Source organism: Hoplias malabaricus, chromosome 3, assembly GCF_029633855.1.
Source record: "Hoplias malabaricus isolate fHopMal1 chromosome 3, fHopMal1.hap1, whole genome shotgun sequence".
Classification (NCBI taxonomy): Eukaryota; Metazoa; Chordata; class Actinopteri; order Characiformes; family Erythrinidae; genus Hoplias; species Hoplias malabaricus.
Window position 1 is genome coordinate 59,214,900 of NC_089802.1, and position 27,847 is coordinate 59,242,746.

The 27,847-nt window shown below is 37.7% G+C and overlaps 1 protein-coding gene across 3 annotated transcripts; it reads right to left on the bottom strand.

Moving 5' to 3' along the window:
* Positions 1–165: 165 nt before the first annotated feature.
* usp13 (ubiquitin specific peptidase 13) lies at positions 166–27,801 on the bottom strand. Of its 3 annotated transcripts, none has more exons than XM_066664671.1 (21): positions 27,631–27,801; positions 25,180–25,305; positions 22,621–22,681; positions 20,678–20,799; positions 18,799–18,941; positions 17,575–17,759; positions 17,153–17,247; positions 16,839–17,029; positions 16,562–16,633; positions 14,745–14,838; positions 13,816–13,938; positions 12,131–12,284; positions 11,406–11,580; positions 10,784–10,872; positions 10,227–10,349; positions 9,483–9,509; positions 9,063–9,206; positions 5,982–6,148; positions 2,868–3,060; positions 2,479–2,563; positions 166–1,684 (listed from the first exon to the last, which is right to left on the bottom strand). In XM_066664671.1, the coding sequence occupies exons 1-21, from the start codon at positions 27,739–27,741 to the stop codon at positions 1,588–1,590; spliced, it is 2,577 nt and encodes an 858-aa protein (XP_066520768.1). In that variant the 5' UTR covers positions 27,742–27,801; the 3' UTR covers positions 166–1,587. The 3 variants fall into 3 exon arrangements, with proteins under 3 accessions (XP_066520768.1, XP_066520770.1, XP_066520767.1); XM_066664673.1 differs by having other exon boundaries at positions 2,868–3,057; positions 13,816–13,941; XM_066664670.1 differs by having other exon boundaries at positions 13,816–13,941.
* Positions 27,802–27,847: the final 46 nt, after the last annotated feature.

The window sequence follows — 27,847 nt, forward strand, 5'->3', positions numbered from 1 at the left end:
CATTACAAAAGACCTTAGACAAGTTGTGTAAAACTAATGAGTTGGCACACTTTTTTGCAAAAAGAGAAAAAAGAAAAAAAAAAATCTTGTATCACCTGACATTCTGTTCCATGAAAAAAAAAAAAAAAAAAAAAAAAAAAAAATGAAGAAACAGATGAACCACAAATCAACTATACAAATCAAAACATCAACTGGCTAACTTCTGAAGTTTAGTGCACAAGCTGATTACGCCGAGGCATGTTTTAGAAGGAGGCGACCAGAGTATCAGCCTACACGCTCTAAAGAGAAAAGGGAAGGAAAGCTACCCTTTCAAATAAGAGCGGGAGAGAGAAAGAGAGAGCAAGAACAGTGAAAATCAAAAACTGCAACATATATAAGTTGAGAACCTGTATTTATAGCCAGTTTACCTGGGCTTAATAAAGCAAGCAATTATTGAGAAATATGGGGGAAATGTAAGAAACAGTGCCAAAAGATCATAAAGTTTGAGAAAGATTTGGTATTACTGAGCACCATAGGGAGGACATTCACTGTGCATGGCCCTATAATATTGGAAAAAGACAGATATCTGAGTTTTATGTAAGACAATGCATATGATAGAAATTCGCATCCACTTGTCATAACATATTGCTTAGTTATTGAATACAAATGGTCAGTATTTTTTTAAAAGCAAGTATAAACTGAGATGAACAACAACCAAAAAAAAAAAAAAAAAAGCCTTCATCGTTGATGACCTGGGCCTGTCCAGTCTGTGAAACTGGACAAGGTCATGAGAGTAAAGCACTTTACTATTGCACAAAAATAATAATAAAAAAACATCTGTGGTGCGTTTTCTCAGTATTTAACTCTGACCAAGATGTCAACCTGCTTAACCCTTTATACTCAAACTGTGCTGAAACTTAAGATATAAAATGATTCTAAATGTAAAAGGATATGTAAGAATACTCTTCCAGTGCATTGTTTCAGTCAGAACAAAGAGACTCCTCTCAAGTTATGGTACCTTAAATCCACTTTGTTTCACTGCAAATGATCTCAGTACCTTGCTTGCTTTCCTCTTCTTGTGCAGTACACAGTAAGGTGTTCCATTGCTCATACATACACTTACAAGAAACTGCATTTACAGCAGTATGCAGAGTTGGCAGTAGCAGGACTTCCACATCCAGGCACACGTGTATTTCCCAAAATAAAGGAAAAATATTAAAACAAGAAGAAAGTACCTCTTAAAATACTGGCACAGTAACTCGAGTCAATGCAAGAGAAAACAAATACTTGTTTATATTAGGACATTAATCTGCATATTTCAAAATTGCACACATCCCTCTGTACCTCTCGTACTGAATAAATGCCTCAAACAATCTCAACATGCTAACAAACAAACAACCAATCACACCAGACAAACAAACACATTCATTCCCCTTTCTGACCATGCCTGTGAGGTGCGCTTTGCAATGGTCTTGGTTGGGTGTGTGGGTCTCTCTCTCTGTCTCTACAGTGTGAATGGCTCTCAGGAGTCCAGTAGGGACTGGTGGTGTCCTCCTCCTTCTGTGTGGCCAGCAGGCTGTGCAGCTCTATGGTGGGGAAGGTCCAGGTCTAGCAACTGGACAGGCGTCGGTAAAAGTAAATGTAGCCTAAGTCTTTTGGGGGTCTTTCTGACAAACATACTTTGTGATCGTTGTAAATGACCCATCTAGGGGGGGAAAAAAGACTGTTTCAATGAACTGTTCCATTTTCAAGTAACACAGAATTGTTTGGTGTCTATAATTTGCTTCTTTGCAGCTACAAGGTTAATGTAGTTAATAAGAACTGGAAGCATATACCTCACTTATTGACACTGTGCAAAGTGTAGGCTGCTATATGGACAAACACTTTGGGACTTACAGGAGATTTCAGGACATCCCATTCTAAATCCACAGGCATTAATATGGGGTTTCCCCTTTGCAGCTATAACAGGAGGTTTGGAACTCTGTCGTAATTTAGTTAGTAGATCATTGTCTGCATCAGCATTTTGTGACCCCATTCTGTAACTTTTTATGGCCTGCCACTTTGTAGCCGAGTTGCTGTGGTTCCTGAATAAATTATACCATTCAGGGTTGACTGTGGGATCTCAAACTGAGTTGTTGCAATAGTGTCATCCTATTACAATACCACACAAGAATTCAGTGAGGACTTTACACACATTTGTGAAAGAACTGGTCGTTCCAAAGAAAAATTGCATGGCTAGGTACATGATTCCATACAACTATGGCAGGCCAGTGACTAGGTGGTGTGTCCCAATACATTTGTCCATATAGTGTACTTCTCTCTAATCACATGTTAAGTAAGAAAAGTACTGGGCTTGCTTACTTGTTTTGTAACAATTCTGAAGTATTTTTCATTTCCATAGATAACTGTATGTTATACACTTGAGGGAAGGTGAAAAATTTGGTAAATTGGATTTTTCTCCAAGCAACTGCTCAGAGAAAAAACACTGTAGAAACGTACCTTCCTTCCTTTTTGATATGACATATATAATGTCCAGACATCGTAGATGTTCCCAAGTGACTTATGAAAGCAAAGAGTTCATATCCTGCAAAGAAAAACACAGGTTTATTATAAATATCTACTGATCAATCAAATCAGAAGCATGTACAGCAGCAGCGGCAGTGAATCTGGTTTAAATTCAGTCCTTGTTGGCAAGTTACATACAGCTTTACTAGACAGGTTTAAAAATAAACAGCATAAACTAAAGTAAAAAAATATATCAAATTTATTTTACATAGTCTTTAATTTAAAAAAACCCACAATTTTGTCTTTTTGTGGCATCCCCTGTAATTTTTGGTGTGTTGGAGTGTATATGTTTATTTAACACCATCCTATCAGACTGCACTTACGTCCAGGGCCATCTCGGACCCGGGGACTGGACAGTTCCTGGTCTGGCGACAGAGTAGAGTCGCTGTGTGCGTTGGTGTTTGAGAAGCTGGTGTCATTAGGCTCAGTATCAGCCATGTCTGACATGGCCTCACTCTCCTCCTCAGTCTCTGGGTGAGTGAAGATCCAGTCCAGGGCCCTCTCCAAGTTATTCTTCTTTTAAAAAAGACATTCAACAAACAATCAAACAAGAACTCAAACTGTTATTATTCAGAGACACATCTTAACCATGACAACAACCCAAACTCTTTCAGCAAAACATAGATGTGTGAGGGCAATATTTGCAGTACATGGATCAGGTGGTGTTGACAAGGTTGGGGAAGAAGAAAAAAAAAAAAAAGTTTGCAAGAGAATGGATCGACCTTTGCCATTTGCTTAAATTCTATTTCTCTCAAAATCATTTTCATTCATGGAATTCTAATAGACAGTTGTAACAGAACTGAAGCAAAATAATACAGGCACAGGGGCTAAACAAGTCCAAGAGATTCAGGAGCTTCAAACAGCATGGCTACGGTGGCGAGCAGCTGTGTTGTGCCATGTATGGTCATCCTTTGCGGTAACACCAGGCAAAACGTCAACCCCATTTCAAACACGTCACAAGCAGTTCCTTAACTCAGCTGCTATCATCATTACATGGTCAGAAACCTTGTTTAGGCTTAGGCCTTAATCTGGAATAAGAGTATGATTCACAGCAGGTGCCATCTCTAAAATCAAAACGTGGTCTGACGCCCACTCATTTTTTGTAGCAGCGTAGGCTGTGTATTTTGAGCACTTCCACTTGTTTCTAGGCTATTATTGGCAAGTGTGCTATACCCTGCTGTTTCACACCCTCCCCATCTCTGACCCTCAACAGCTCTGCATGTAGAACACTAGATAATCATTTAGTGCAAAGTCAAAGCAAGGATGTTTTTGCTCCTTCTACAGTGACAGACCCAAAATAAGATGCCACACAAAATTGCAAGGCACTTTTGGAATGAACTTTACAAGTTCTCTCATCAGTTTATTATCAAAGTCCAAAAGACCATTCCCTAAATAATTGTGGCTTGTCACACTGTTTAAACCAATTAAAACTGTTTCAGTCAATTAAAGAAGCATTTTGGTAGAAAAATAATACAATTCTATATACAAAAGCTGTGAGGAGTTGGTGTGTTCACCCCATGTCTGTGTGGGTTTCCTCCGGGTGCTCCGGTTTCCTCCCACAGTCCATAAACCCACGTTGGTAGATGGATTGGCGACTCAGAAGTGTCCGTAGGTGTGAGTGTATGTGTGTGTGTGTGTGTCTGTGTTGCCCTGTGAAGGACTGGCGCCCCCTCCAGGGTGTATTCCCGCCTTGTGCCCAATGATTCCAGGTAGGCTCTGGACCCACTGCGACCCTGAACTGGATAAGCGCTTACAGATAATGAATGAATATATACTAAAGAAAAGAGCTGTAGAGGACTGTAAATTGACAAGAAAGTTGTAAAACCCTCAGAATATACATATATTATAATAAATATTCACAAATTGTTAACAAGTCTGGCTGGCATAGTGGTGCAGCAGGTAGTGCCACAGTCACACAGCTCCAGGGACCTGGAGGTTGTGGGTTCAAGTGCCGCTCCGGGTGACTGTCTGTGAGGAGTTTTTGTGTTCTCCCTGTATCCGTGTGGCTTTCCTCCGGGTGCTCCGGTTCCCTACCACAGTCCAAAAACACACGTTGGTAGATGGATTGGCGACTCAAAAGTGTCTGTAGGAGTGACTGTGTGTGTGTTGCCCTGTGAAGGACTGGCGCCCACTCTAGAGTGTGTTCCTGCCTTGCGCCCAATGATTCCAGGTAGGCTCTGGACCCACCGCAACCCTGAACTGGATAAGCGGTTACAGATAATGAATGATTGATTGAACACGTTTTCTTAAGGCAGATAATTATCGATTTATGCTAATTTCCTGATAAGTAATTCCAGTGTTTTGAATGATACCGTATCTATTTCATTTCCAAGAACCTGGAAACATGAAGCACAAAATATCAATTTAAATATAATATGCAATACATCAACATTCCCAGAGAATGAGCCAAGAAATTTAGCAGCAGGGAGCTTAATCAGGCCTCATGCACTCGTCCACTCAGTATCTGGCCGAAGCATTGATGACATGTCTGAACTTGCTTTTAGTCTGTGTAATATGAGAATATGAGTGTCTAATTCAAGACTATTTAAAGATGCATTCTGTTAACAGAATCTAAGAGAAGGCACGCATATAGCCGCATATACACTCTGATATTATTAATCAAAATTCTGTATTTCATCTGTAGTACTACACATAAAACTGAATCACAATGCTACGCATGGTACACCATAACCCAAAATCCTATTTCAATCATGATGCATAACAACTGATAAGAAAATGTATTTTTCAGCCCTTGGCCGATCAACAGGTTTGTGGACACCTCCTAAAATGAGTTGTTACTGCTGACAGAGGTGGTGCACACATTTATACAACGTCCACAGAAACGCAGAGTATTATGAGACTCTGGAGCAGCTGCACATGAGTTTAAGTTACCATGCCTGAAGCCAAATGTAGGATATGTGGGTATATATATTAACCTCCCTCCTCAATGCCATACCTAAATCACTAAACATTGGTACCTCCTATGAATAGTTTATGCGGCTTTTCACAATAATCTAATCTAATAATGCAAACCATTTCAAGAAGAGTTATGGTCTGTTCATGAAGAAACACTGTCAATAAATCAGTGTCTATTAACATGTTGACATATAGTGTATATTAAAAAAGACTCCAGGCCTACAGGCTCATATTATTTTACTATGCCCAAAATCCTGTAAAAGACCCACTGGCTGTGTGAAGAGATTTTAAGGATTTAATGAGGATTAATCCAAAAGATTTTAACACATTGCTCGGTGTACTTTAGATAAAACAGGCTTAAAGGAAATTAAGCTTTAAATCGGCAAATATAGGGGCAACATCTATTAACTTTACACATGAATATCAATGAATAAAACCAGCAGATGTATTTTCACTGTCCACATGACAGCTTGCTTGGTAATCAAAGCATGAATGACGCTGGCCTTAGGCGAGGCACTCACTGTGGCTCTGAGGGCATGGATGGTGTGGTGTCTTGGGAAGCCCATAGAGGTGAGGATGGCGATGCTCTCCTCAGGCGGCTGGTTGTCCAGAGGGCTGGCAGTGGGAAGGCTGGGACTTGGCAGGTCAGGTTCCATGTAGGAAGGAATCGCAAGAGGTTCAGCAAAATCTGCAAAGAATACAAAGTAACTCTAAGCAAAAGCCATTTACCAACATGCTGTCCTCATCTGCATATTTACACCTGCACAGTAAACATATGCATAGAAAGGGCTGCAGATGGGAAGCATGTACAGAATTCAACAGCCTGAGTGTTTTTTTCCTCCTCTTCCTCATCTACAGGCTGCTGCAGAAGATTCATTCAGGCATTTTTTACTACATACACTGCTTTGAATGGAGACTAGGGTGTAGCAGGGACAATTCAGGTAACTGAACAAAGGACATTTTAACTAAACTGTGATTCCTGTAGGTCTTTGATCCAAAGTCAACTGCTACAAATATAAACATACTATCACTACAGAGGTTAGAGTTTATTATTTCAATGATTTTTGAACTAATAACACCAATTTTATTAATTTTATTCTGCTCTTCACCTTTAAATCAGTGCTTTACACTTTTAACTCCTGCGTGAATATACTACTGACTCCCAAAAAATAAAAGTGAAATAAAATTAATTATTTGATTTATAGTTTTTTTTTTTTTTTTTTTTTAACTTTGTAGAGCCTCTATTGGATATTGTTTGGACGCAACTTTCTTGCATTTCTGCAATCAATGAATTACGTTTTTTTTTCCATCTATGGCCAGGGAAAAATAAAGCTGCCAAAAAACCCTCAGTTTTGCTTCACTGACTCGTGTTACTCATGCTCACATTTTAAAACCTGTTTACAATGTCAAACTCAAATCTTCCTTCCACACAGTTTGTGGCCTTGTCTAATTTAGTGACATCGCTTAACTGAACTGTTACACATAATAAGCACTTAGAGCCACAGTACTATAATTAATAAACAGTGTTTAGATGACTGGCCAGATTTCCTTTTGCATTCCCACTGGTTACCACCACTCTTACTGAGCTCTGCAAGAAAATAAAAGCTTAAAACAACGAATAAAAAAAGCTGCTTCTGTGGAGATGCTTACTTTCACAGTGGTGTAACTAAAGCATTCAAATGGAGGTCTGAAATGTCCACTCTGTCTAGGGTTTAGAATTAAATTCTTGATCAAATCTTTATAAATCTCCATACTGCCTAGCCGGCCAATCTAACAAGACTTTTTACTACACCATTTGAGTCAACAAATGAATAGGAATATAATTTTAATTTACTCTGATTCAATAAACCTACAAAAAGGCCGTCTGTATTCGGTTCTGAATTATGCTCTGCATAGTGCCTAAATATACTAAATGCCGCGCCAGCTCAGAAACTAATAAAAGTGGCAAGGTGCTTCTTTTATATAGTGATAGAAAAAGTTCCTATTTCATACGCTGACCCAATTTGCTCTGCCTAAAATTGATATGGCCCAACAGCCAACATCACTGGATGGAACATTAAAGAGACATTCAGTTTAACTGTTGTATTCAAAAAGATCTTGATAAACATCTGTGGACTCAGGCATACTAAATTAAGAAAAATCTAAATCCTACAGCACAGAGGCTCTCTAGGACTAGAGTATGATACTTGTGTATAACAGTAACCAGTTCGCATGCAGAGAAAAGGTCCATACGCTGAGATAAATACAGCACAAACTATATCAGTATGCTCATGTGACAGTAGCAGAGTGGGCTGGAGTATGCTGAAACCCAGGCCCAGCTGCCAGAAAGGTGTTTGAGCTGCAATGGGGTCAAGTCCTCTAGGGACTCAGCTCATGTGTTTGTCTGGTCACTGCTGGCTCTCTGGTGGCTGCTTAACTGGGGCAGGAGAGCGAGGAGCAGGTGGACTGTACACAGGTGACACAAAGGGGCTAGGATTGCACCACCATAAGTGCTTATTTTTACTGTGATAAATAACAAGAACACTGCTTCTTTTAATGCCAAGCTACAGAACCTATAAGATAAGCTACACAATTAAAAGAATACTCCAGAATGCTCAACCAATCTCCAACTGTAGCATCTTTAGTCACGTACTATAGATTAGAATTTATTATATTTTATACTTTATTTAATAATTTAGTAATTAAAAGCATTGAAGAAGCCATGTTAACACAAGAGTCACAGAAATTAGAAAACCTTTGTAGCCACAGCACCTAAACATCAGAACATTCAAACCAATTGTAGCGGAGGACGTTTGGGCTTAGTCACATTTGGTTGTGAGACCACCTGGAGGTGGTGCTGCTGGGAGGAGCAGAGGACCTGTCACTTTGGTTTGTGTGGGTCCAAATGCATGAGCGCAGTGATGTGGACACTGTACTGAATATAGGGCATCAACTTTTAGATGACTTGGGGGGGGGGGGGATAAAAAATATTAATAATAATAAATGCATACACTGATGCATAAAAAATTCTCTGGCTATTTCCTTGAAAGTAGTCCTGGATATGGTCATCACTATGGACTCTCCTGGCCTCCCATTTGTTCTTATCTTTAAATAATTGACTTCAATGAGAGTCATTCTCTCTGCTGTCTACCTATCAGCAACAGACCCATTCAGCACATTCACAGTTACTAAGACGTCACTAACTATTCATTAATGTCTGTAACTGCTTTTCCAAATCAGGGTCGCAGTGGGTCTGGAGTCTACCTGAAATCACTGGGCACAAGGAGGGGGCAGTATGTGTTAACCCATTTAAAACCTAACTGTAGCCACTAGTGGAATTTAACTGGCTTATTTCTTTAAATATAAAGAAAGGAGGGTCTTTCTGTTCTTCTGCCTAAAATGTCCTCTTAATAACACCACGGAAACCAAAGAAAGTTAAACCTGTAACTTTGGCACGCTGGAAAAATTTGTATGTATTTCACAAAACCTCAAGTTGATCAACCTGTTTATCTCAGAGAGAAATAGTCACAAGTTTCCTGATTAGGACTCTCACAGCTTACAACATACAGTGTATACGGCCCTAAGTGGACATACTGCTGTTGACCAGCATGCTGGACTCTTACCTGGCTCCTCCATATGAGCGATGATCCAATTAAAGGCCATTTCGGCTCCCATGTTCCCAGTGTAGTACACCGCCTTCCGGCAGGCCTCCAGGGGAAAGCCCATCTCTGCCAACTGCATAACAGAGGACTCGTCTATTTCTGGAGCTGAGGAACACGTCAAAGAAAGAATGCTTTACAGTCTGCGTGGAAAGTTCACATTAAATAAAAAAAAAAAAGACAGCTGTGTCTGTTCTCTCATTGGGCCTCATTAAAGGGACACTGAAGGTATATTTCCAGTGAAATCTCACCAAGGATTTCTTTTTCTAAAAGTGCCTCTACAGCCTCATACTAAGACCAGGCAAGTGAACACAGGATAATATAAACAAGGAACCCTTCAGAAATACCCTCATTTTAAGTAATGTAAAAAATATGGATACTTACATTCCAAAGAATTATTCATCGAGCTGCCTGGAGAAAAAACAAGCAAAAATGATATTGCAATTGGCTCAAATTAACAAAAGGCAAAAAGACACAGTTAATCTTGTAAGAAAATTGTAAAATACCTGAATAAAAGAATAAAATAAAAGAAAATAATAAGAAGAAAAACAACTTTTTACTGTAAAGGCTAATTTGATATTATCAATTAGTGATTTAGACCAATTTGACTGTGGAGAAATTTAAACTTTAATTTTAAAACTAAAGTTTAAGATTTTTTTCACATTGGTCATGAAAGGAACCAGACAAAGAATATTTAATGCATTTAAAAGTTCACAGAAAATTATTTTATTAAATGATAATGAATATGTGGCCATATGTCTGACACATAGAAGTTTTGAAATGATATTGTTCAAACAGCTATTTTTGTAAAAGTCATTGCTGGAGAGATATATATGCAGAGATGAAATGCTAAATATAATTGTTATAAACATAAAAATAAAAAGTTACTTTTTTCAACATATGAACACAAAAACCAATATGATGTGTCACATGGTCCACTAGCCATTTTGTGTAGCTACCTGGCTAAGTGAACCTCTAGTTCCTATCACAAACACTGGATTATTCAGAAAATTGAAATATTCTGCAGAGCTCTTTAAAAAATAATAATAAATAAATCCTAAAATGACAACAATTCTCTTCAGATACACTAACGTACAACAACTGCATGAAAAATACATGTAATTTTACCTCTCGTGTCCTCAGGAATGACAATAGGGGGTGTGAGGTCAGGAAGTTCTTCTTCACCTGTTTGCAAACCTAAACCCCGGAGCCGATTCAAGTCCAAAAAGTCAGGCACATCTACAGAAACATCTGTGTGAACAACAGAGCAAAATGCAGATTTAATTACATCCATAGAATGAATATTCTAAGAGAACACACAGTAGCACAGAGCAGCAGTGCCCTCTGCAGGACAGAAGAATAACTTCCTCCACAGAGCATGAGTAAATTAGAGCTGCAAACTAATCATCTTTTCAACATGATGTATTGCTCAAGCACCTTTAGAGCATGTGATGGTTCTGTATTGCACAAGAGAATGTATGATGGACAGACACAAATGCCAAGCTTTATGCAACAAAGATACTGCTCAGCTGTGTAGAGTGGCGACATGAAGCCCAGGGGACTACGTGAAATAAACATATTTATATAAGCAAACAAGCATGATGCCCATAATGTAAAAGGGAAAAAAAGTGTATATTCCAAATCCTCATACAAATATTCACTGGCATTAAAACACATTAACACACCTAACTTTTTTGGAACCCAGTCCACCCCAAACGTGAATTTCTTGAGCTGCACAACCATGAATTCAGGGAAGGTTGCAAATCGAGAAGTCCTGAAAAAAAAAAAAATGTAAATAATTAATCGTTTAAAATGACTTATTTAAATGCTGCTCAAAATATGAAAATTTATACAAGTTAAAGAAACTTTGGACATCCTTCATTTGAAGTTTAGCAAACACAGAAAATTCACAACACATGCATCATTTGTATATAAAATATCCACCACTTTCAACAAGTACCTTTCAATTAATTATATATCTGTATACGAAATACACACTGTTAATTACACCATTCACACTTTACACTTTTCTTTTAGACTTTCTACTCTGGGTGGTATGTCTTTCAGTGTCGCTGCCCCCAAGCTCTAGGAACTCTTCCTCCTGACCTTCGTAATTGTTCAACCCCGTCTCACTTCAAATCTCTGCTCAAAAATTCTCTGCTCTTCATTTTTAATTGTTTTTTTTTTTCTTTCCCCCCTCCCAGCTTATCATTGTAAAGTGTCCTTGGGTTTGTGAAAGGGATTTGCTTAGAGAATAATCCAGATTGGTAAAGGCCATCTGAGGCTTTGGACCAGAACCTTGCTTACTTCACTCCAGCCGACTTGGCCTGCAGTGCAGAGCTCCAGAAATCTGGAACGTTCTCAGGCTCGGTGAAGGCCTGTAAACACGCAGTGAAGGGGACACGAGCTCTAACCGGCTCTGGAGGGGCGCGCATGTTCTCCTCAGCATCCTTCCTCTTAGTCTCATAGGCTATTAGCTCTTCTGTAAAAAACAAATAGGGCACAATTTCTAATAAACCCCAAATGTTAACACACACCAAAAAGCCTAAGTACTATAATATTCTGTAAAAAACATTGTTTGTAATTAGAGAGACTGGGGAGAAATAAGATGCAGGGGTAATTAAACACACCCAGTTTGCCCAAAGAGTAATATAATATACTAGTGATTTCAATACTGCAAACATTCAGGAACATGCCGAAGTTGACATAAAAAAAAAGTTACTTTACGTTACTCAATCATTTTTTGTCCTAAGTGAAAAGCGTTAAACACACAGTTCTGTAGTTTGATATGTAAAATGCATAAGTGTTGTGTTCCTCTCTACTATGACTTACAGTGTATGCCTTATATAAATGTTTTAAAAACTTTTAAAAATACAGCTTTCAAAAATATTTTATTTCCTCAAATTTCTGTTCTTAAGATACATGGTTTTCTGACATGACTGACAATAAGACTTAAAATTGTTAGTTTCTGTCTTTCAGACTTTTTTTCTAATAAACAGAAGTTCATGCAAATGTATAATGGAGTGTATTACCTCTGTTGGTTGCAGCCTCAATGGGCACAGGAAGCTGCATAAGGTAGTCCACTCTCTGGGTGTAGCGCACTTTCTGTGACTGACAACACTGTACTCGCTCCTCTACAATGAACCGGAACACATCACTGGGGTTCTCTGAGCCAGCACTATTCCTCTGTCAACACAGAACAAGTAAATTTAGTTCATAAATTCTGGTTCACTCCTACTCTGGGAAGACTTCATGGTCTTCAGAAATGCATATGAATAGATGTCTTTAGTGACCTTTTTTTTTACTCTGTTAAAACTAACTAATATTGTACAATCCTGAGTTAAATTAATTGAATATGTGTCATCTGTCCACTCCCTTATTATAAAAGAGATTTTACTGTGTGTTTTTGAAACATCGTTTAATCTTAGGACATTTTATTCAATAAATACTATAAATAAATCCGCAATCATTATGAAACTAAGTTAAACAACTTTGTAATATGGCAAACACATTTGCATTTTACAGCCAACATGAAGCTTGTTCAAATCCAAACCTTGAAACAGAGGCATATTTTTCATCAAAAGTTCAATGAGGCCATCTTGCAAGGAGCTGCAGCAGTCTCTCTATTCTCAGGTCTTACAGAAATACACCAGCTCTATTCCTCCTCCAGCAGCATTGAAATACCAGTGCCGGATGACCAGATGGCAGGCAGAAGAGCAGTATAAAAGGGCCTCTCACTGTCCACCACTTCGCAAATATTAAAATCAGGCCATACTTCATAGCTTTAAAATTCTTAGAAAACACAGTTTTCAAGTTGACCTCTATGCATACTTCACTCTGACAGCAAAACAACTGATCATCTGAGCAGAAACCTAGAGATACATTATTGGTCCCTAAAGGTACAAACCATGTACATGTACATACAAGCACAATGGTGTTCCCTAAAGGTGCATTACATTCTCTTCTCCAAAAGGAGAAGTGAATATTTGTAATTATTCATTATAGAACTGTGGAAAATAAAAGAAAATAGTATAATAGGATAAGGCATAATTATGCTCCCTAAATAAAAGTACTGGACATGTAACACTGAGGGTATAACCACAGTGACAGCACAAAGGCACTACCAGTGTGACATCTTTTTCAAAAAATAATATACAATATATAGTTCAATAAAAATATGTTGTAAAAAAGGTTTAAGAGCATTATATCATTTGTTTTTGTGGTCACTGAACACATTCAGGGCAGTGGGTTTGATTCTGTACATGGGTCATCCAGACGAGGTAAATAGGAAGCATTATCTAGCCTGTGTAACTGATACGTGTTCTAAATTTAACTCTGTTGAGAAAGTCACTTCAGAGCACAAGTGTGTGTCTGGCAGCACTGGGAGAAGGAATGCTGCTGAGAAGTGTCTTCTGAAACTAGAGCCAAGCATCAGAAACAGCGCTCACAAACTTCAGACAAGCCCTGGAAACGGTTACAGAGTTTCATCCTACAGAATCTGGGACAATAGAATATTATTGTCATTCATGATAAAAACAATTCCTACTCACTTCCCGTCTGCCTGTTTGAGAAAAAAAAAATGTTTCAAAGCTGTAAAAGAATTTTTTTTTTTTACACTTCAGGTTGTGTCTTGAATTGCAGCAGATGGCTGCTTAAAATAATCTTTCAAACCTGTGTCTCAACAACAGGAATTCTTGAGAAAAGGATGATGCCATACCTCCACAAGGTTGATAATGTGCAGGAAGAATTCTTGGGCATCCTGCTGTCTGTTTGAGGAGAATTCTGGGTGGCCCTTGCTGACCAGAGCCTTGAACATCTTTGGAGAAATCCCCCGATGCTGCTGCTACAGAGGAAAAAGACTATTAGCCATAAAATAAGAGGCCTTATTCATTTGAGACAATGCCAGTGAAAATTAAATCCTGATCAAAAGATTAGCTTGTCCTCACAAAACACTGCCTCAAATTTATCTCTTTAAAGGATCAGAGGAAAGGAAGAAATTAAGTAATTATAAAGTATATTACACACTCATAAACCTTAAAGGGCTCATATCATGTAAAATTGTGATGATGAATATAAACTGTTTTCACAGTCCGTAATGCTGTGTCTGATCCACTTGTATCAGCACACATTAATACACCACATCACTGCAATACTGAGAATTTTCCTTCACCCAAATCATACCTGCTCTGTGGTGGTTACCCTGGGGTCTTAATCATTAAAGAGTAGGGTGATGTGCAGCGCAACAGGTGGAGTACAATCGGTAATTTTATAACTACAAAGTGTTCCTAATCCACTGATCAATCATTGTATAATATAATTAATTTTTAATTACACAGAAAATAAAGACATACGCTGGGCATTTAGGGGTGAATAAGCCCTTTCCACTTCATAAAATATCAGGGAATGTTTGAATTTTAATATAACATGAATGGCCTATGCCTACACAGCGGTTAAATGTCTTATATGGTGATTTCACTGGGTTCAGTGAGTGAGTGAGTGGGGTTAATTAGTAGGAAGCTTAGAGACCCAGATATCCATATAATAAACTTTCTCCTGTAAGTAGGACTCAAGCACATTATTAAGCACATTCTGTTGAAAGCCCCATGCTCAAGCCACATATCAAGCAAGACAGACCAAGTCAAATACCTTGTATTCTTCTTTCATCACCTGTTCAATGAGTTCTGATTTGATTGGAGGTTTGGAATACTGGCCTGAAAGAAGTCCATGACCCAGTTTTGCCCTGGTGAACACATACATGCAGTATCAAATACAGCACAGTAAATAGCTGCATGGTACAGAAGAATAAGAGTGAAAATTATGCACAGGATAGAACGACTACAGATGTGTCCTGATGAGTAAATTGCACAGTAAAAATTGACTGGATTTGTAAATAAATATATAAATAAATAAATGTTTTAACTATGATATATTATGGAAAACAAAAAAAAAATTCTTTTGAGTGCATAAGTAATTTCATCTTGTGATCTGGAGCTCCTACCAAAGCACAAGATATGCAAACACATCAGGAGTGGAGAAATAAGAGTACTGATTAAATAGGACGAAAACCAGAATGGAGAAGTTATACAACAATGTGAAAGTGACCAGATTTTCTGTCTGGGCACCCATCACTTGAAAGTAAACATATGCTCATTCTTCATGTGCTGAAACCAGTCATTCAAAGCAGAACCGTGTCTGTGACATGGTAATGAAGGTGATGTGTTGTTTGATCCTTGTAGTATTTTGACTAAAGCATGTCACAGATGTTTTGTTAAGTCCCAAGGGAATTGTCTTATTTGTCCAGACCTGGGTCTTTTTTTCTGTGTGTTTAATACGTTTGATCAGGTGTGAGCCCAGGTGCGGTTCAGACCACCGATATCTGGTCCGTTAAAAATAGGATCTGTGGTTAGCTTCTAGTGGACTGTGGGGCAGTTTGCAGCAGGTGTGGAAGCTATCTGCCTCCTGGGTTACGTGTAGAGCAGTGTGGTTCATTAGGTAATGTGACTGCTTTGACTCATTGTGTTACTTCCCTTTCTCATGCTTAATAAAACCTTACTTTCATAAGCTTGGGGCAAAGTCACTATAACAAGACCACCTTTGTAGAGTGTGTGTAGTGAGAGCGTGGGGAAAAAAAACGTGCTTGCCTGAACAGATAAAAACCTTCTCACACAACAACAGCTGAGTTTTCGCTTGTGTGTGTGTGTGTGTGTGTGTGTGTGTGTAGGGGGGGGGGGGGGTGCTCCTGTGTGGTGAAGTGCCCTGCATCCCAGAAGTGAGGTACCTTGCTGCATGAGCGAATTAAGAAACTATGCACGAAACAGTAACATGTGGAACTGAAAATCGATCCATGACTTGAATGGGGTTCTGGTGTGTGGAAGCAAACCAGAGATGATGAGCCCTGACTGCAAACGAGTCCAGAACTGGTCCTGGCTACACACCCTAACTAGTGTGAAAATCAAACGTAAAACTTAACATATTGCAAATAAAATATTAGTATAATCATGTAAACTGTTACACTGTACTAGGCAACATTTGTTGTGCTTAGGGTCTAATGTAAGAATATATTCAAAAGGTCTATTTAAAAACTAGCAAGTTTTAAAATAATCAATTTCAATCGATGCATTACCCTTAAGATGAGCATAAGAAGCCATCATGTCTAACTACTAAAATACTCCTACTCCCTACTACACAACATGTACACAACCAAACAAATTAACATCACACAAAGTGAGTTTGTGCTTTTTTTTGGCTCACTATCCATTTTCCGCTAATGTAAACTCAACATCTGATCTTGGACCAGTGTCATCTTTAATTTAAAGTAATATACAATAGTGTATCTCTCTATAAATAGTGAATATTTAGGTAAATGTTCCCTTGCAGCACAGTAATATACAGGCTATACATCAATGGATGATAAGATCATTTTCGTTAGGTATTAACATCGCCTTTTGTAAAACTTAACTTACATTTGTGTACTAAAGTCTTGGGTGGGATCAAGCGGAGAGTAATCAAATATTCTCTGTAGATTTCCCACATACCTATAGACAATAAAAAAGCAGTTAAAACCAGATTTAATTTGCTATAGAAAAGAAGATAAAAGGCAGTTTTAACTACCTTTAAACAGTCACCCAATGTCTGTAATGTTATTAGGATCGTTTTACTATTAATAATGCACAAAAACATAATCAGAACATGACAGAAAGGAGGATAAGAAGTCTAAAAAAAGTAAACAACAACACTTACGCTCTTTGGAACTCTGGGATGCTGAAAAGAACTTGCATAGTGGTGCTGAGGTAGCAGCTGTTGCCCAGGTTTTTTATGCCTGTATACCCTGAACCATAGACTGCTTTCAGTTTCAGACCAGACTCCTGAATCACCTCCCACTCACTGGCACGTGGTGGCATGTGGTTATCTGTGTGGTGGCCATTCTCTGTCTGTGAGACATCACCAGACACTTTCAGTATAAAAGAATAAGACATATCATTCAGGAGTGGATATTTGACTGAATGAAAAGGCACAGAAATACGCCCATTTCTAAACAAACTGACAAAACACACCCTTTGCATCTTTAGCATATCTATTCCAAAGTGTGCCAAGTGTTCTCCTATGTGAGGGTCAAGAACTGCCTCTTCTTCATCGAAGGAATAAATATCTGGGAAAAACGTATGACAGAGAGATAATCATATGTACATGTATGTATCATAAATACTTTGCTTGACAATAAAACAAAAAGTCAGACTTGAAAATGTCAAAGACAGAAAGTCAATTCTACATTAACTCAATATTTTGTAAGGCATATAACATTATATTTTAAATGACACATACAATAACAAAAAATTAATTTCTAATGGCTATTGTTTTATTATAAACCTCAATATACCAAAGTCATTGTCTTATTAACCAAATCCATTGTGGCTCATCTTGATGGCCCAGCATCAAGATTTAAGTATGTCTGTAATGTGTGGCCTGAAGCTCTAACCTGCTCCATCTGGAGTGATGGTGTCTAGTTTGACTGCCAGAGGGAACTTGGTTTCTCTGTAGTGCTCGAGGGCATGCCCGTTCCCTCCACTTCCATCAAAGAACCATTTCCCACAGAGAACAGAGCCATCCGTCAGATTCAGCCACAGGTTCTCTCTCATTTCACACTTGGCACACTTCCAGCCACTACAGCATACACAAGGAAGACAAGGGAGGTCATGCATCTCAAGAAAAATATGAACTGGATTTTCTATCTCCATGCTATCAAAAAGGTTTCTGTGCAGTAGCACTTGTAACAATAGTGGTATTTTTTTGGTGCTACATTCATGTTTTATTATGGGGCAGCCGTGGCCCAATGGTTAGAGAAGAGAGCTTAGGACTGAAAGGTTTTTGGTTCGATTCCCACAACCGGCAGGAAAATAAGGGGAAGTGGGAGTGAAAGAACAGCACTGTCCTCCTCACTCAATCCAAGGCTGCGGTGCCCTTGAACCGAACTGCTCCCCGGGGGCCAGTTCGTGACTGAATTTAAACAAATATATAACTACGATATTCCAACACGGGGTGATGCAAAAGGCACAACAGGTAGTGTCACACAGCTCCAGGGTTCTGGGGTTGTGGGTTCAAGCCCAGAACCCTGTGTCTGTGTGAGTTTGTTTGAGACACTCCGGTACTCCCACATCCACAAAAAACATGTTGGTAGGCAGATTGGATTTTCAAAATTGTCCATAAGTGTAAGTGAATATGTTTTGCACTGTGATCTTACTGCATCAAAAGTAAGAAAATCTTCTTGTGATACACTTGATTTCAAAAGAAAGAGTGGGCAAGCAAAAGTCTACAAAAGTCTGGCCATAGAGTTTACCTCTATTACTTACACACACACACGCCAAACTGAAAGAGGATGCTGGGGACTCCCAGAATGCTTATATATGAGTAACAGGATCCCTCAAATGTGTATAACCATTGCCCTTCCCAAAAGAACCCTCAAACAACAGCTTACACTATATACAACATTTGGGCAAAATCATATACCAGACATCATAAACAATACTTCAAGAAACAGCTCTAGATTAAGAATATCCACAAACCCATTAAACACTGAAACATCAGCACTGACCACACCAAGAATGACCCGGCATATCAGCTTTAAGGGGCTTTCTGAGTGCCTCCACCACCATCAGGATAGTGCCAGCATGAACATCTGATACCGAACCACCATGTGACTAACCTGGGAGGAATTCGGACCCCGTTCTCTTGTTGTCTGAGACTTCTGGCGTGTTTGGACACTTGAAGCTCCTCCTCCCAAGAATCTGGCTCTTGCTTTTTGTATGCAGACACAGCATTAAGCACAGCATCACAGGCAATGGTCACCTGAATGAAGAAGATAAACACAGATGTGTCTAAAGAACAAATCCTATTGAAAACAACAAAATAAATGCTAGTACACATGCTTCTTTCTACATCCACACAACAATGAGATGCCTTAAAAGCTTTAAAGTCATGTATTTACCCTGAGCAGCCAAAGATAGATCAAACTGTAGCTAGCTATACAACACTATTAGAAAGTAAGCACATCATGCTGTTAACAATATAATGTCTTCATGCATATACCCAGCCCTGGACTCCCTTACAGCTAATTAAAAAAAGGCATTTGGTAGGTGTAGTATAGGGGTAACAGTGCTGTCCTTCACATATTAGACTAGGGTTTGAATCCTAGCTTTGGCAGGAACACCATACTATTGATGTTAGTGCTACATTTGTCCTCCACTGTATTTTTAAATACTGTTAGTCATTCCCAAATACTATGAATGTATATGTAAAACATATGTCCATATATCTTGTAGAGAACGAGGGAAACACATGCACATACAGCGCAATTTGGAATGTATTCAAATCAAACAGGTTCATACTGAGTTCAGCACGGTAGAAACACAGCCTGACCAGTCTCGGTGAATTCAATAAACAATGGAATAGCAATCAGTGCTTCTACATATGTTTAACATTCAGGAACTAGAAGTATTTTGCCTCCCCTGACATCTCTACAGGAATTGTTTGCATAAAGTGTGGAAACAGCATTTGCTTATGAATTTAATTTAATGTGAGGTGTAAAGGCAAATGACTAAAAAAATCTGTTATCAGAAAAGTATATTTGAAGTTCTCATTTATAAAAGCCTTATTTTAATTTGAGCCAAGCCCCCAACATTATTAACATCTTATTTAAATTCAAAAGGAGTCTGTCTTTATCAATACAGCTATGTGTCATTAATAAAGAAGCTCAACAAGAAAACAAATGGGTGACAATTTAAAGACAATCAGTGTAGGGTGACTGTGGCTAACAAAATGTAATTACAATTTGGCATTTAATAATACAGCACATGGCAAAAAGTCAAGACCACTCCACACTAGGCACAAGTCATTATTTTTCAGCTTCTGTAAAAATCTTTGTGGACACTTGTCAGTTTTGGTGGTCTACCAAGCCTTGAATCATATTCTGGAGTCCCTTTATCTCTATTCATTGTCATTATTTTAATTTTTTTTTAACTCCATGTTTAGAAATTCCTGCATGGGTATTTACCTTCCTTGTGATAGTGGATCCATTTTCCCAGGTCTGAAAAATTAATAACCTGTACTTGAGGCTATGCTCTCTAAAGTTTACTGTACATAGAACAGAAACCGGAAATATGTGCAAATCTTTAAGAATGAGAATTCTTAGGGTGTATGCATGAAACCGCTACCTTTCTACCTGAGAAAGTAAAGAGTATCCCAATAAAAGCATCAGACAAGCATAGAGTTATATAGGGATACTGTAATGTCTTTAACCCAAAGCTCTTTTTTACCCTACACTTTAAGTGAAGCAAAGCAATATTCTCCCAGTTGCAGACAGGATATTTTGGTAACTGGTAAAATTGTGAAGGCTTTATTGAAAATGTGTTTTGTTACTTATTATCTGCTGACCCATAAAGATGTGAAGAACCATTTGAAGGTTGTATTTAAGACACTAAGGAGCTTCAGGTTGAACAACATTCCAGCATTTTTTAAAATCAGAATCAAGCCAGGCCTTTGGCATGCAGTGAATACACAGGGCATGCTCAAACACTTTCACTGACCAGCGCAGGCAACTCCTCAATATTTGGTAAAGGAATCTCATAGTGGTCTGGGAATATGACAAGCTTGGCTTCATCTTCATATTCATAATCATCTCCGTTAAAATCACGGTTAAGTTCTAAATCTTAAAAAAAGGGGAGATATGAGAGATGATCAGACAGATACATGACAGGGTTATTGCCTTCAAGCCTTGACAGTAGATAAATCATCTTCATATTCCTGCAGAAAAACCACAGAAAAATGTAGAACTCTATGAAGATCAAAATATCATCACTAAAAGCAAGAAATATAAAGGAATACTATAAAAGCACTTCTTGACAGTGGTTGAAAGCAGTCAAATGTTTACAAACATGTAGTATAGAACAAATTGTTTTATGTTTATAACTTTCCATTTGGCAGATGGACAAATAAATTACTAAAATTAATACCAAACTACTTTGTTTGGATTAGTTTCCATTATCTAATACACTCACGTATCTTTATTTAATGGGCAGGGGTCAGTTAAATTATTTTGTGGGATTTAATCAAATATTTTCCCCCAAAATTTAATACACACAGGACAACATCATTAATGCTTGCCTTATTAACCATTTTCAGTATTTTATATAAAAAGCCTTTAGATTATGACATACAACAATCTTAAATTATGGCTTTGAAATAAATAATAAATCCCATGCTTCCAAACTTTGGACTAGGACGGCATACACTGGAGAATCACTCATTGTCCAAGATTGGTACAATGACTACATTGGGATTTGGTTATCAGTGACACGGACGAGAGTGTGGTCAATCAGGTTCTCTTGTTGTGTGCCAGGTGATTTTACAGAGATGCTACCCCAATATGACACTCCCTACAGTATGGTGAACAGAGATCATGCAAGACAGCAGAACTAGAGGTGCATGTCAGTACCTGAGCCTGAATAGAGTGACACAGCTTTCAGAGCATACACAGATGTACAGGGTTTTAGAAACAATATTTGTAATCAATCAGATACTGCAGGTCCAGAGCCTACCCAGATTCACTGGGCGCAAGATGGGAACACACTCTGCAGGGTGGCACACACTTACATTCACTCACACCTATGGACACTTTTGAGTCGCCAAGCCACCTACCAATGTGTGTTTATGGACCTTGGGAGGAAACCAGAGCACCTGGAGGAAACCACCACAGACACAGAGGCCACAAACCAAACTCCTCACAGACAATCACCTAGATCCGGGGCTTAATTTTAATCAAATGTAACTGTAGGTATGTAAAAATAACTCAATATCCTAATGTTTGTAAATTCACAGATTTCAAATAATTAGAGGGGAAGCTGTACAAAATAAAGATATTTTAGTGTCCAGAAATTTGAATGTTGACTCTAAATAGACATTTTACTAATAGTAATACTAATTAATATCAAGAACATCTTTAATTATACAAAAATGGTACTGAAATCATGCAGCAGATTTAAAAAGATTAGTTTTAAAAATTTTACTTAACGACTTCCTGTTACATCACTTCCTGTTAGATTCTAAACTTCTAGGTGTGGATGAAGTAGTTTTTGAAAATGAGCAAAAGCATGTGTGGATAGACTGTAGTTCCATCAGTGTGAATAAAGCCCACCTGGCCCAAAAGTCTATGTCATGCCTCCAGTGGCAGGAGTGTGTGCTGTGAGGGTTGATGGGGCTCAGCAGCTGCTGGTGAAACAGTGACAGGCCCAATGGCTAACTGTAAACTAACCCACCTCCTCCTCCTCCTTCTCAAAGTGGATTAGACCACAGCCAGCATGTGGCACTTTAGATTTAGAACAGTTACTAACTGCATATACAAATAAATGAACCAAATTTAGTTCTGACAGGGGAGGGTTGATGTTACACGTATTGAGAAAATGTTATAATCTTTTTTTAATCTTTAAAATGATGCATCCTTGTAATTTAACTGTGATTTTCTAACGCTTACCTAAAAACACTTTTCCATTCCGTCTTCTTGGCACGGCACCTGCAGCAGCACCTGTGGCTTTCTGTGCCAAACAACAACAACAACAACAACAACATTATTTTTTAATACAGTACAGAAGACATTCTTCACAAGTCTTACACTAATTTAAAGAAAACAGAAAACAGACATATAAAAAGAATAAAATGTTAAGTTATAGTTAAAAAAACTAAACAAAAAATAACTAAGAAATACTCTTTTAGAAGCTTCTTAACCACAAAAAACTTGATAAACCAAGAATATTATAAAGTGCCATGGTAGAAGAGAGCAGGGCACAGCCTAAAACATTTTGTTATTGGTAAAAAAAAAATATACAAGAATGGCTGCCATTGTTCCCCATACCCCATAAGCAGGCTTAATTATAATAGACCAAGGACAACCAAACAGTCTGGTAAATTGATGCCATTCACAAGATTATCTTTTCAAGTTAAACACATAAATATATAAAACTACATCTGATTAAACGAATTAGGCTGCATCTTTTTTTTTTTTTTTTATCTTATAAAAATGGTATGGGGAGAAGGACTGCTCTTCTAGTATTCATTATGCCGCGTTGTTAAAGCTAACACAACCATTTACATGTTTTAAAATGATGCTATGGTTTAGGCACCAAGAGGATGATTACACTATTATAATATGTACATTTTGTTACAAACAGAATTTAATAACCATAATGCATATGAGAAGAGGCATTTTTATGATCGAATCTGAAAGCTGAATCTTAAATATTGCTGTCGCAATAAACAGATGACACGGCAATGGGAATATGAGAAAACAATCAGAAGTATGTTATCACTGGATATAATAAGTTAGGACAAAATGAAAAGATGTTTTGTGTTTATTTGTGCTGAGCCTCATTAACTGTGCTGCCGTCAGAAACATTAATGACAAGAAAATGCTGACATGTTCAACGATCAACTGATCTCATGAGAAAACAGCAGACACAGGAGAGGCAGGAATGTAACCAGCTGTTTCTGAACAGAGCCTGACATGGAAATAGCCCCGCTTAATGACAGCTACTGATGGCTGACATGAGGTCAAGCAAAACTAAGTGATTTCAATCTAATTATATTTTAAAACTGGCAATAAATGAAACTTAGGTAATATCAAACTTTGGATTTTACATTTTAAATTTAGGAGATTTTCTAATCAACTTAGAGTAACCTACAATAATGCATGCATTTTATGTTATTGTTCAGTTTGTATGTCAACCAACACATTCATTATATACTAACACTTCTGTCAAATTTTTGAGTATTTAAAATAAATAAATAAATAAATACACATGTTTATTTGGTATTTCACTCATTCTTGGTATATACACTGACTGTATACAGCTGTGTGTGTGTTCTATGGTATTCTGGCCCTTAAACATATTGAATTAGCCAAGATGTTTTGTCTGATTGGATGACAGTACTATTATAAGCTGCACTAGATGTGAGCATCTGCTAAATTCTGTAAATGTTCCGTAAGGAGCTCAGGTTTAAAGTTTGTTGTTGTAGTTCTTCTTCTGTATCAACTGAACAATTCAGATTTTAACTGATACTGGAATGTGCAAATGAAGATTAAAATAAACTGCAACAAAGTACAGCACAAGCACATACTAAATAATAATCAAATAATTTCAATACATTACATTTAAATATTATGTCACGTTTGCAACTTTTATCTCATTAATAAAACTACACCCATTGTATTCCTCGTCCTGTATTAGATCATGCCTTCTATACTTTGCGTAAACACAGTCACACCGACTACACTAAAGGCTATATGTGCACATCCACATAGCGTTTTACAGAAGAGCATGTGTGAGAAAACCTGCTTCTCACAGAGAACGGCAGGCATGATATATCCAATAGAACTGGACTCTAAAATTTAATTACACATAAGCTACAGAGTTAAAAATCACAAAAATTAAACCTGAAAGCTCAGGAAAAAAAAGTGTTCTTTATAAGCTATTTAAGCAGGTACGAAATGTCCATAAAATGAAGGAAATGTACAGTTTTCCTGAAAATAAAAATTAAAATCATACAGTCACCAGAAAACTCCTCTGCGTGTCCGTGTCTAATGCTGGCCCTTGATGGGCAGGAAGAGGTTAATTGCTTTGAATTGAAAAGTCTGGCTTAAGTTCAGAGAGTTAGAGCATGTCGGTCTACCCCAGGCTGATAAGTATAATCCTACCATTTTCATTACAAGATGCATTTTTCCTCTAAAATTCAGATTTTTTTTTTTATTTTACTAAGGAAAAAATTAAATAATAGTTTTACAAACAAATTTTGATTTTTGGATCATGATAAATTTTACATGAACTTTATTGATTCAGAAATGTTTACATCAATAAATGTTTCTATTAAGTTTTAGATGTTTAAAATAAATAAACCGATTAAACGCTGCACAAAAAGATGCAGTGTACTAGGATCAAGAATTGTTAACATGACATAAAAATGTCAGCATATAAAGCTTCTAAAAGACACATGCTTAAATCAAACCAAAGAAGAAAACAAAAGCAGCCATCTGTCTTACCTCTTTAACATGACGCTTTAAGTGCATGTACACACTCTGTCCTGTTTTACGGTAATGTCGCTCCACATGTTCTCTTCCAAAGCCTAGGAATGTGTTCATACACACATAAAGCCCACCTTCAGACTCCTACAGGAAAAAGCAAACATGCAAACACACATTTATAAATTTAAAAATGGTTACATGTTTCTAGCATTATTCCAATAAAGCAAATCAAAAGACCTATATTTATTTATAAGCAATATCAAACTTGATATTACAAAATGTAGACCCCATATACCAGGCGTGTACCTATGATAGAATTAAATGTCCTAAAAATATATTAATTAATTAATTAATTGATTGATTGATATAAAAAAAATCAAGAAAGTAAAACAAATATCATATGCCATCACACATAGCTTGTTGAGTATGTGTACTGATATACATGTAACACAGCTTTAAGTACAGGTAAGGTACAGTTAGCTGGCTGGATGCAACATCAAATGAGCTGAGGCAGTGATTATATTACTTGCACCACAATAAAAAAAATTATTATAATAATATCCTGAGTAACCTCAAAGACACAGGTGGGTTGGCTGTAGAGTGTTTAACAGAACAGAATCCATATATTAGCAATATTAAAGCACAAGGAATATTAGAGTTTCCTGGAATAAAACAGATTTCTTTTATTATTATTACTATCCCCAATAACACAATGTGATGTATTTATTTTTCCACATATTACTCTAGACTTTTAACACAAAATGAGTTTAGTGTAGTTTTACAAAACAAGACCCAAAACACTGAAGGGATCCCATCTCCACAGGCTCGGAAAAACCTCTCAGTAGACCCTGGTGACACACGAGCTTTAACAGCCGGGGTAAAAATAGTCTAACATGAGCTCCAAACAGCTGAGTCACCTTTAAAACTGTTGTAAGTGTGGGACAAACACACAGCACTGAAGCAATGTGTCCCAAAAGGTTGCAATGAAGCTGTAATAAGTTTTCTGATCACAGGTATGTGGGAGCAAAGCATTATGGTTGTGGACTGAAAGACACTTGGCCTGGAATCCTTTCATTACCAGGACACCGGCTGAATGCCGGTCATATCAGGGACTATTCCATGTTTGTGGTGCCATTTTGCCCTTTCAACTCTTAAGAGTTAAATTTATTTATAAAAAAAAAAATCAGCATTGAATCTTAAAAGTGTGGTAAACCATTTTGGAAATACTTATACTTATAACTTTAACATGCCCCTCTAAATTGCCAGTTTCTCTTTTCCCACCTAGTTGATGGTCATTTTACATGTGAAATATATTAGTAAAATAAGGTTTTTATTTAATTTTACTGTAGGTTTCTTTGGTATGTATATATTCATGTGTTGTTTTAAATAATATATATATCTCCAATTACACATTGTCTCACAACATATGTGCAAACGTTTAGGAAAACATTAACGTCAAAATCCAATAAGTCACATAATCTGAATGCCTCTTACTAACAGCATATCCAAGAGAAAATTAAGTCTGATTTCACTTCTCTTGGAATAGAAAATACTGTGTTTGGATTATTATCTAAATATTTCCTATATTTGTTTGTGTCTGGTTTAACCCATCGATAAATGGCAAAAGACATTAGAGACTTTTAAAACGTTCACTTATATTTTTAAATGAATTTACTTTTAACCTACTGCAACATTAATACTTTTAAATTGTCTGTTGCAGGTTAAAAATCACAATATCAGAAAACCTTTCTTCTTCTCATTGTCTTCAGTGAGTTCCGGCTAATACAAATTCCTGTTGAATATCCTATGGGACTGGTGGAAATTCCAGGTAATACATTTAATTCAGTGAATGTTTTCAGGTATCAAGGTTGAGCAGCCAAAATACTGAGGGTCAGAAGTTAAATTTTCTATTATCTTTAATTGATTAATTAAGAAGAACTGTGAGTCACAGAAAATATGTAAAATTAATTGACATATTAATTAAAACAAATATAGGTATCAAGTGTTTTCAGGTGTGGTTATTATATGCTTTTATGAAAGACACGGTATCACATTAACAATTTAAAATGTAGTATGTGTGTATGACACAAAGGGTTCCCTCATGGTGCAGTCACCCTCAGACAGTTGGAGGGGCTGAATGTTTTTGTGGCATCTTCTCCAGCCTACACTGATACATATTAGACAATCTCAGAGTGAGCTGTGTGGGACTAAGCTGATTCAGACTGGAACTGGACGAGGCTGTTTTTATTGGACGACACTCAGTGTCTCAAAACAAAGGGGCGAGGATCCTGAGCTGAAACCATCAGGTCGCCGTTGAAAGACTCCAGCATTTGATGAAGTAAAAGGCCACGGGATTCCCTCAAATCTCACGAGAAGCTGCGCAGCTCTTCACGTGTAACTGACCTGAACATGAAACGCACCCGTGCACATAAACGAGATGACCTTAACGTTAACGTTGACATTACTCACCGGAGAGTCATAAGAGAAGGCGCACTCGCTCTTGTAGACTCTGTCCCCGGACCTCGGCACTCTTATGGTCGGCATGTAGGGCACCAGCAGCTCTCCCAGGTCTGTGGCCATCTTCGCATTCCTGCTGCCCCACAGTGTCAGAGAGTGAGTGAGATGGGAGCGAGGAGCGTGTTATTTTTAAATCAAACAGGCGAGACATTCCCCTCAGGAGCTGGGG

What these genes read in the sequence shown, in the direction of transcription:
- usp13 (XM_066664670.1), bottom strand. Translation starts at nt 27,741, where the DNA reads ATGGCCACAGACCTGGGAGAGCTGCTGGTGCCCTACATGCCGACCATA. An exon ending in CAAGACTTTAGTACACAAAT is followed by an intron (nt 14,839 to 16,561) that starts GTAAGTTAAGTT and finishes TGTGTTCACCAG; the next exon opens with GGCAAAACTGGGTCATGGAC. An exon ending in ACATTATCAACCTTGTGGAG is followed by an intron (nt 12,285 to 13,815) that starts GTATGGCATCAT and finishes CTGTGTTGACAG; the next exon opens with AGGAATAGTGCTGGCTCAGA.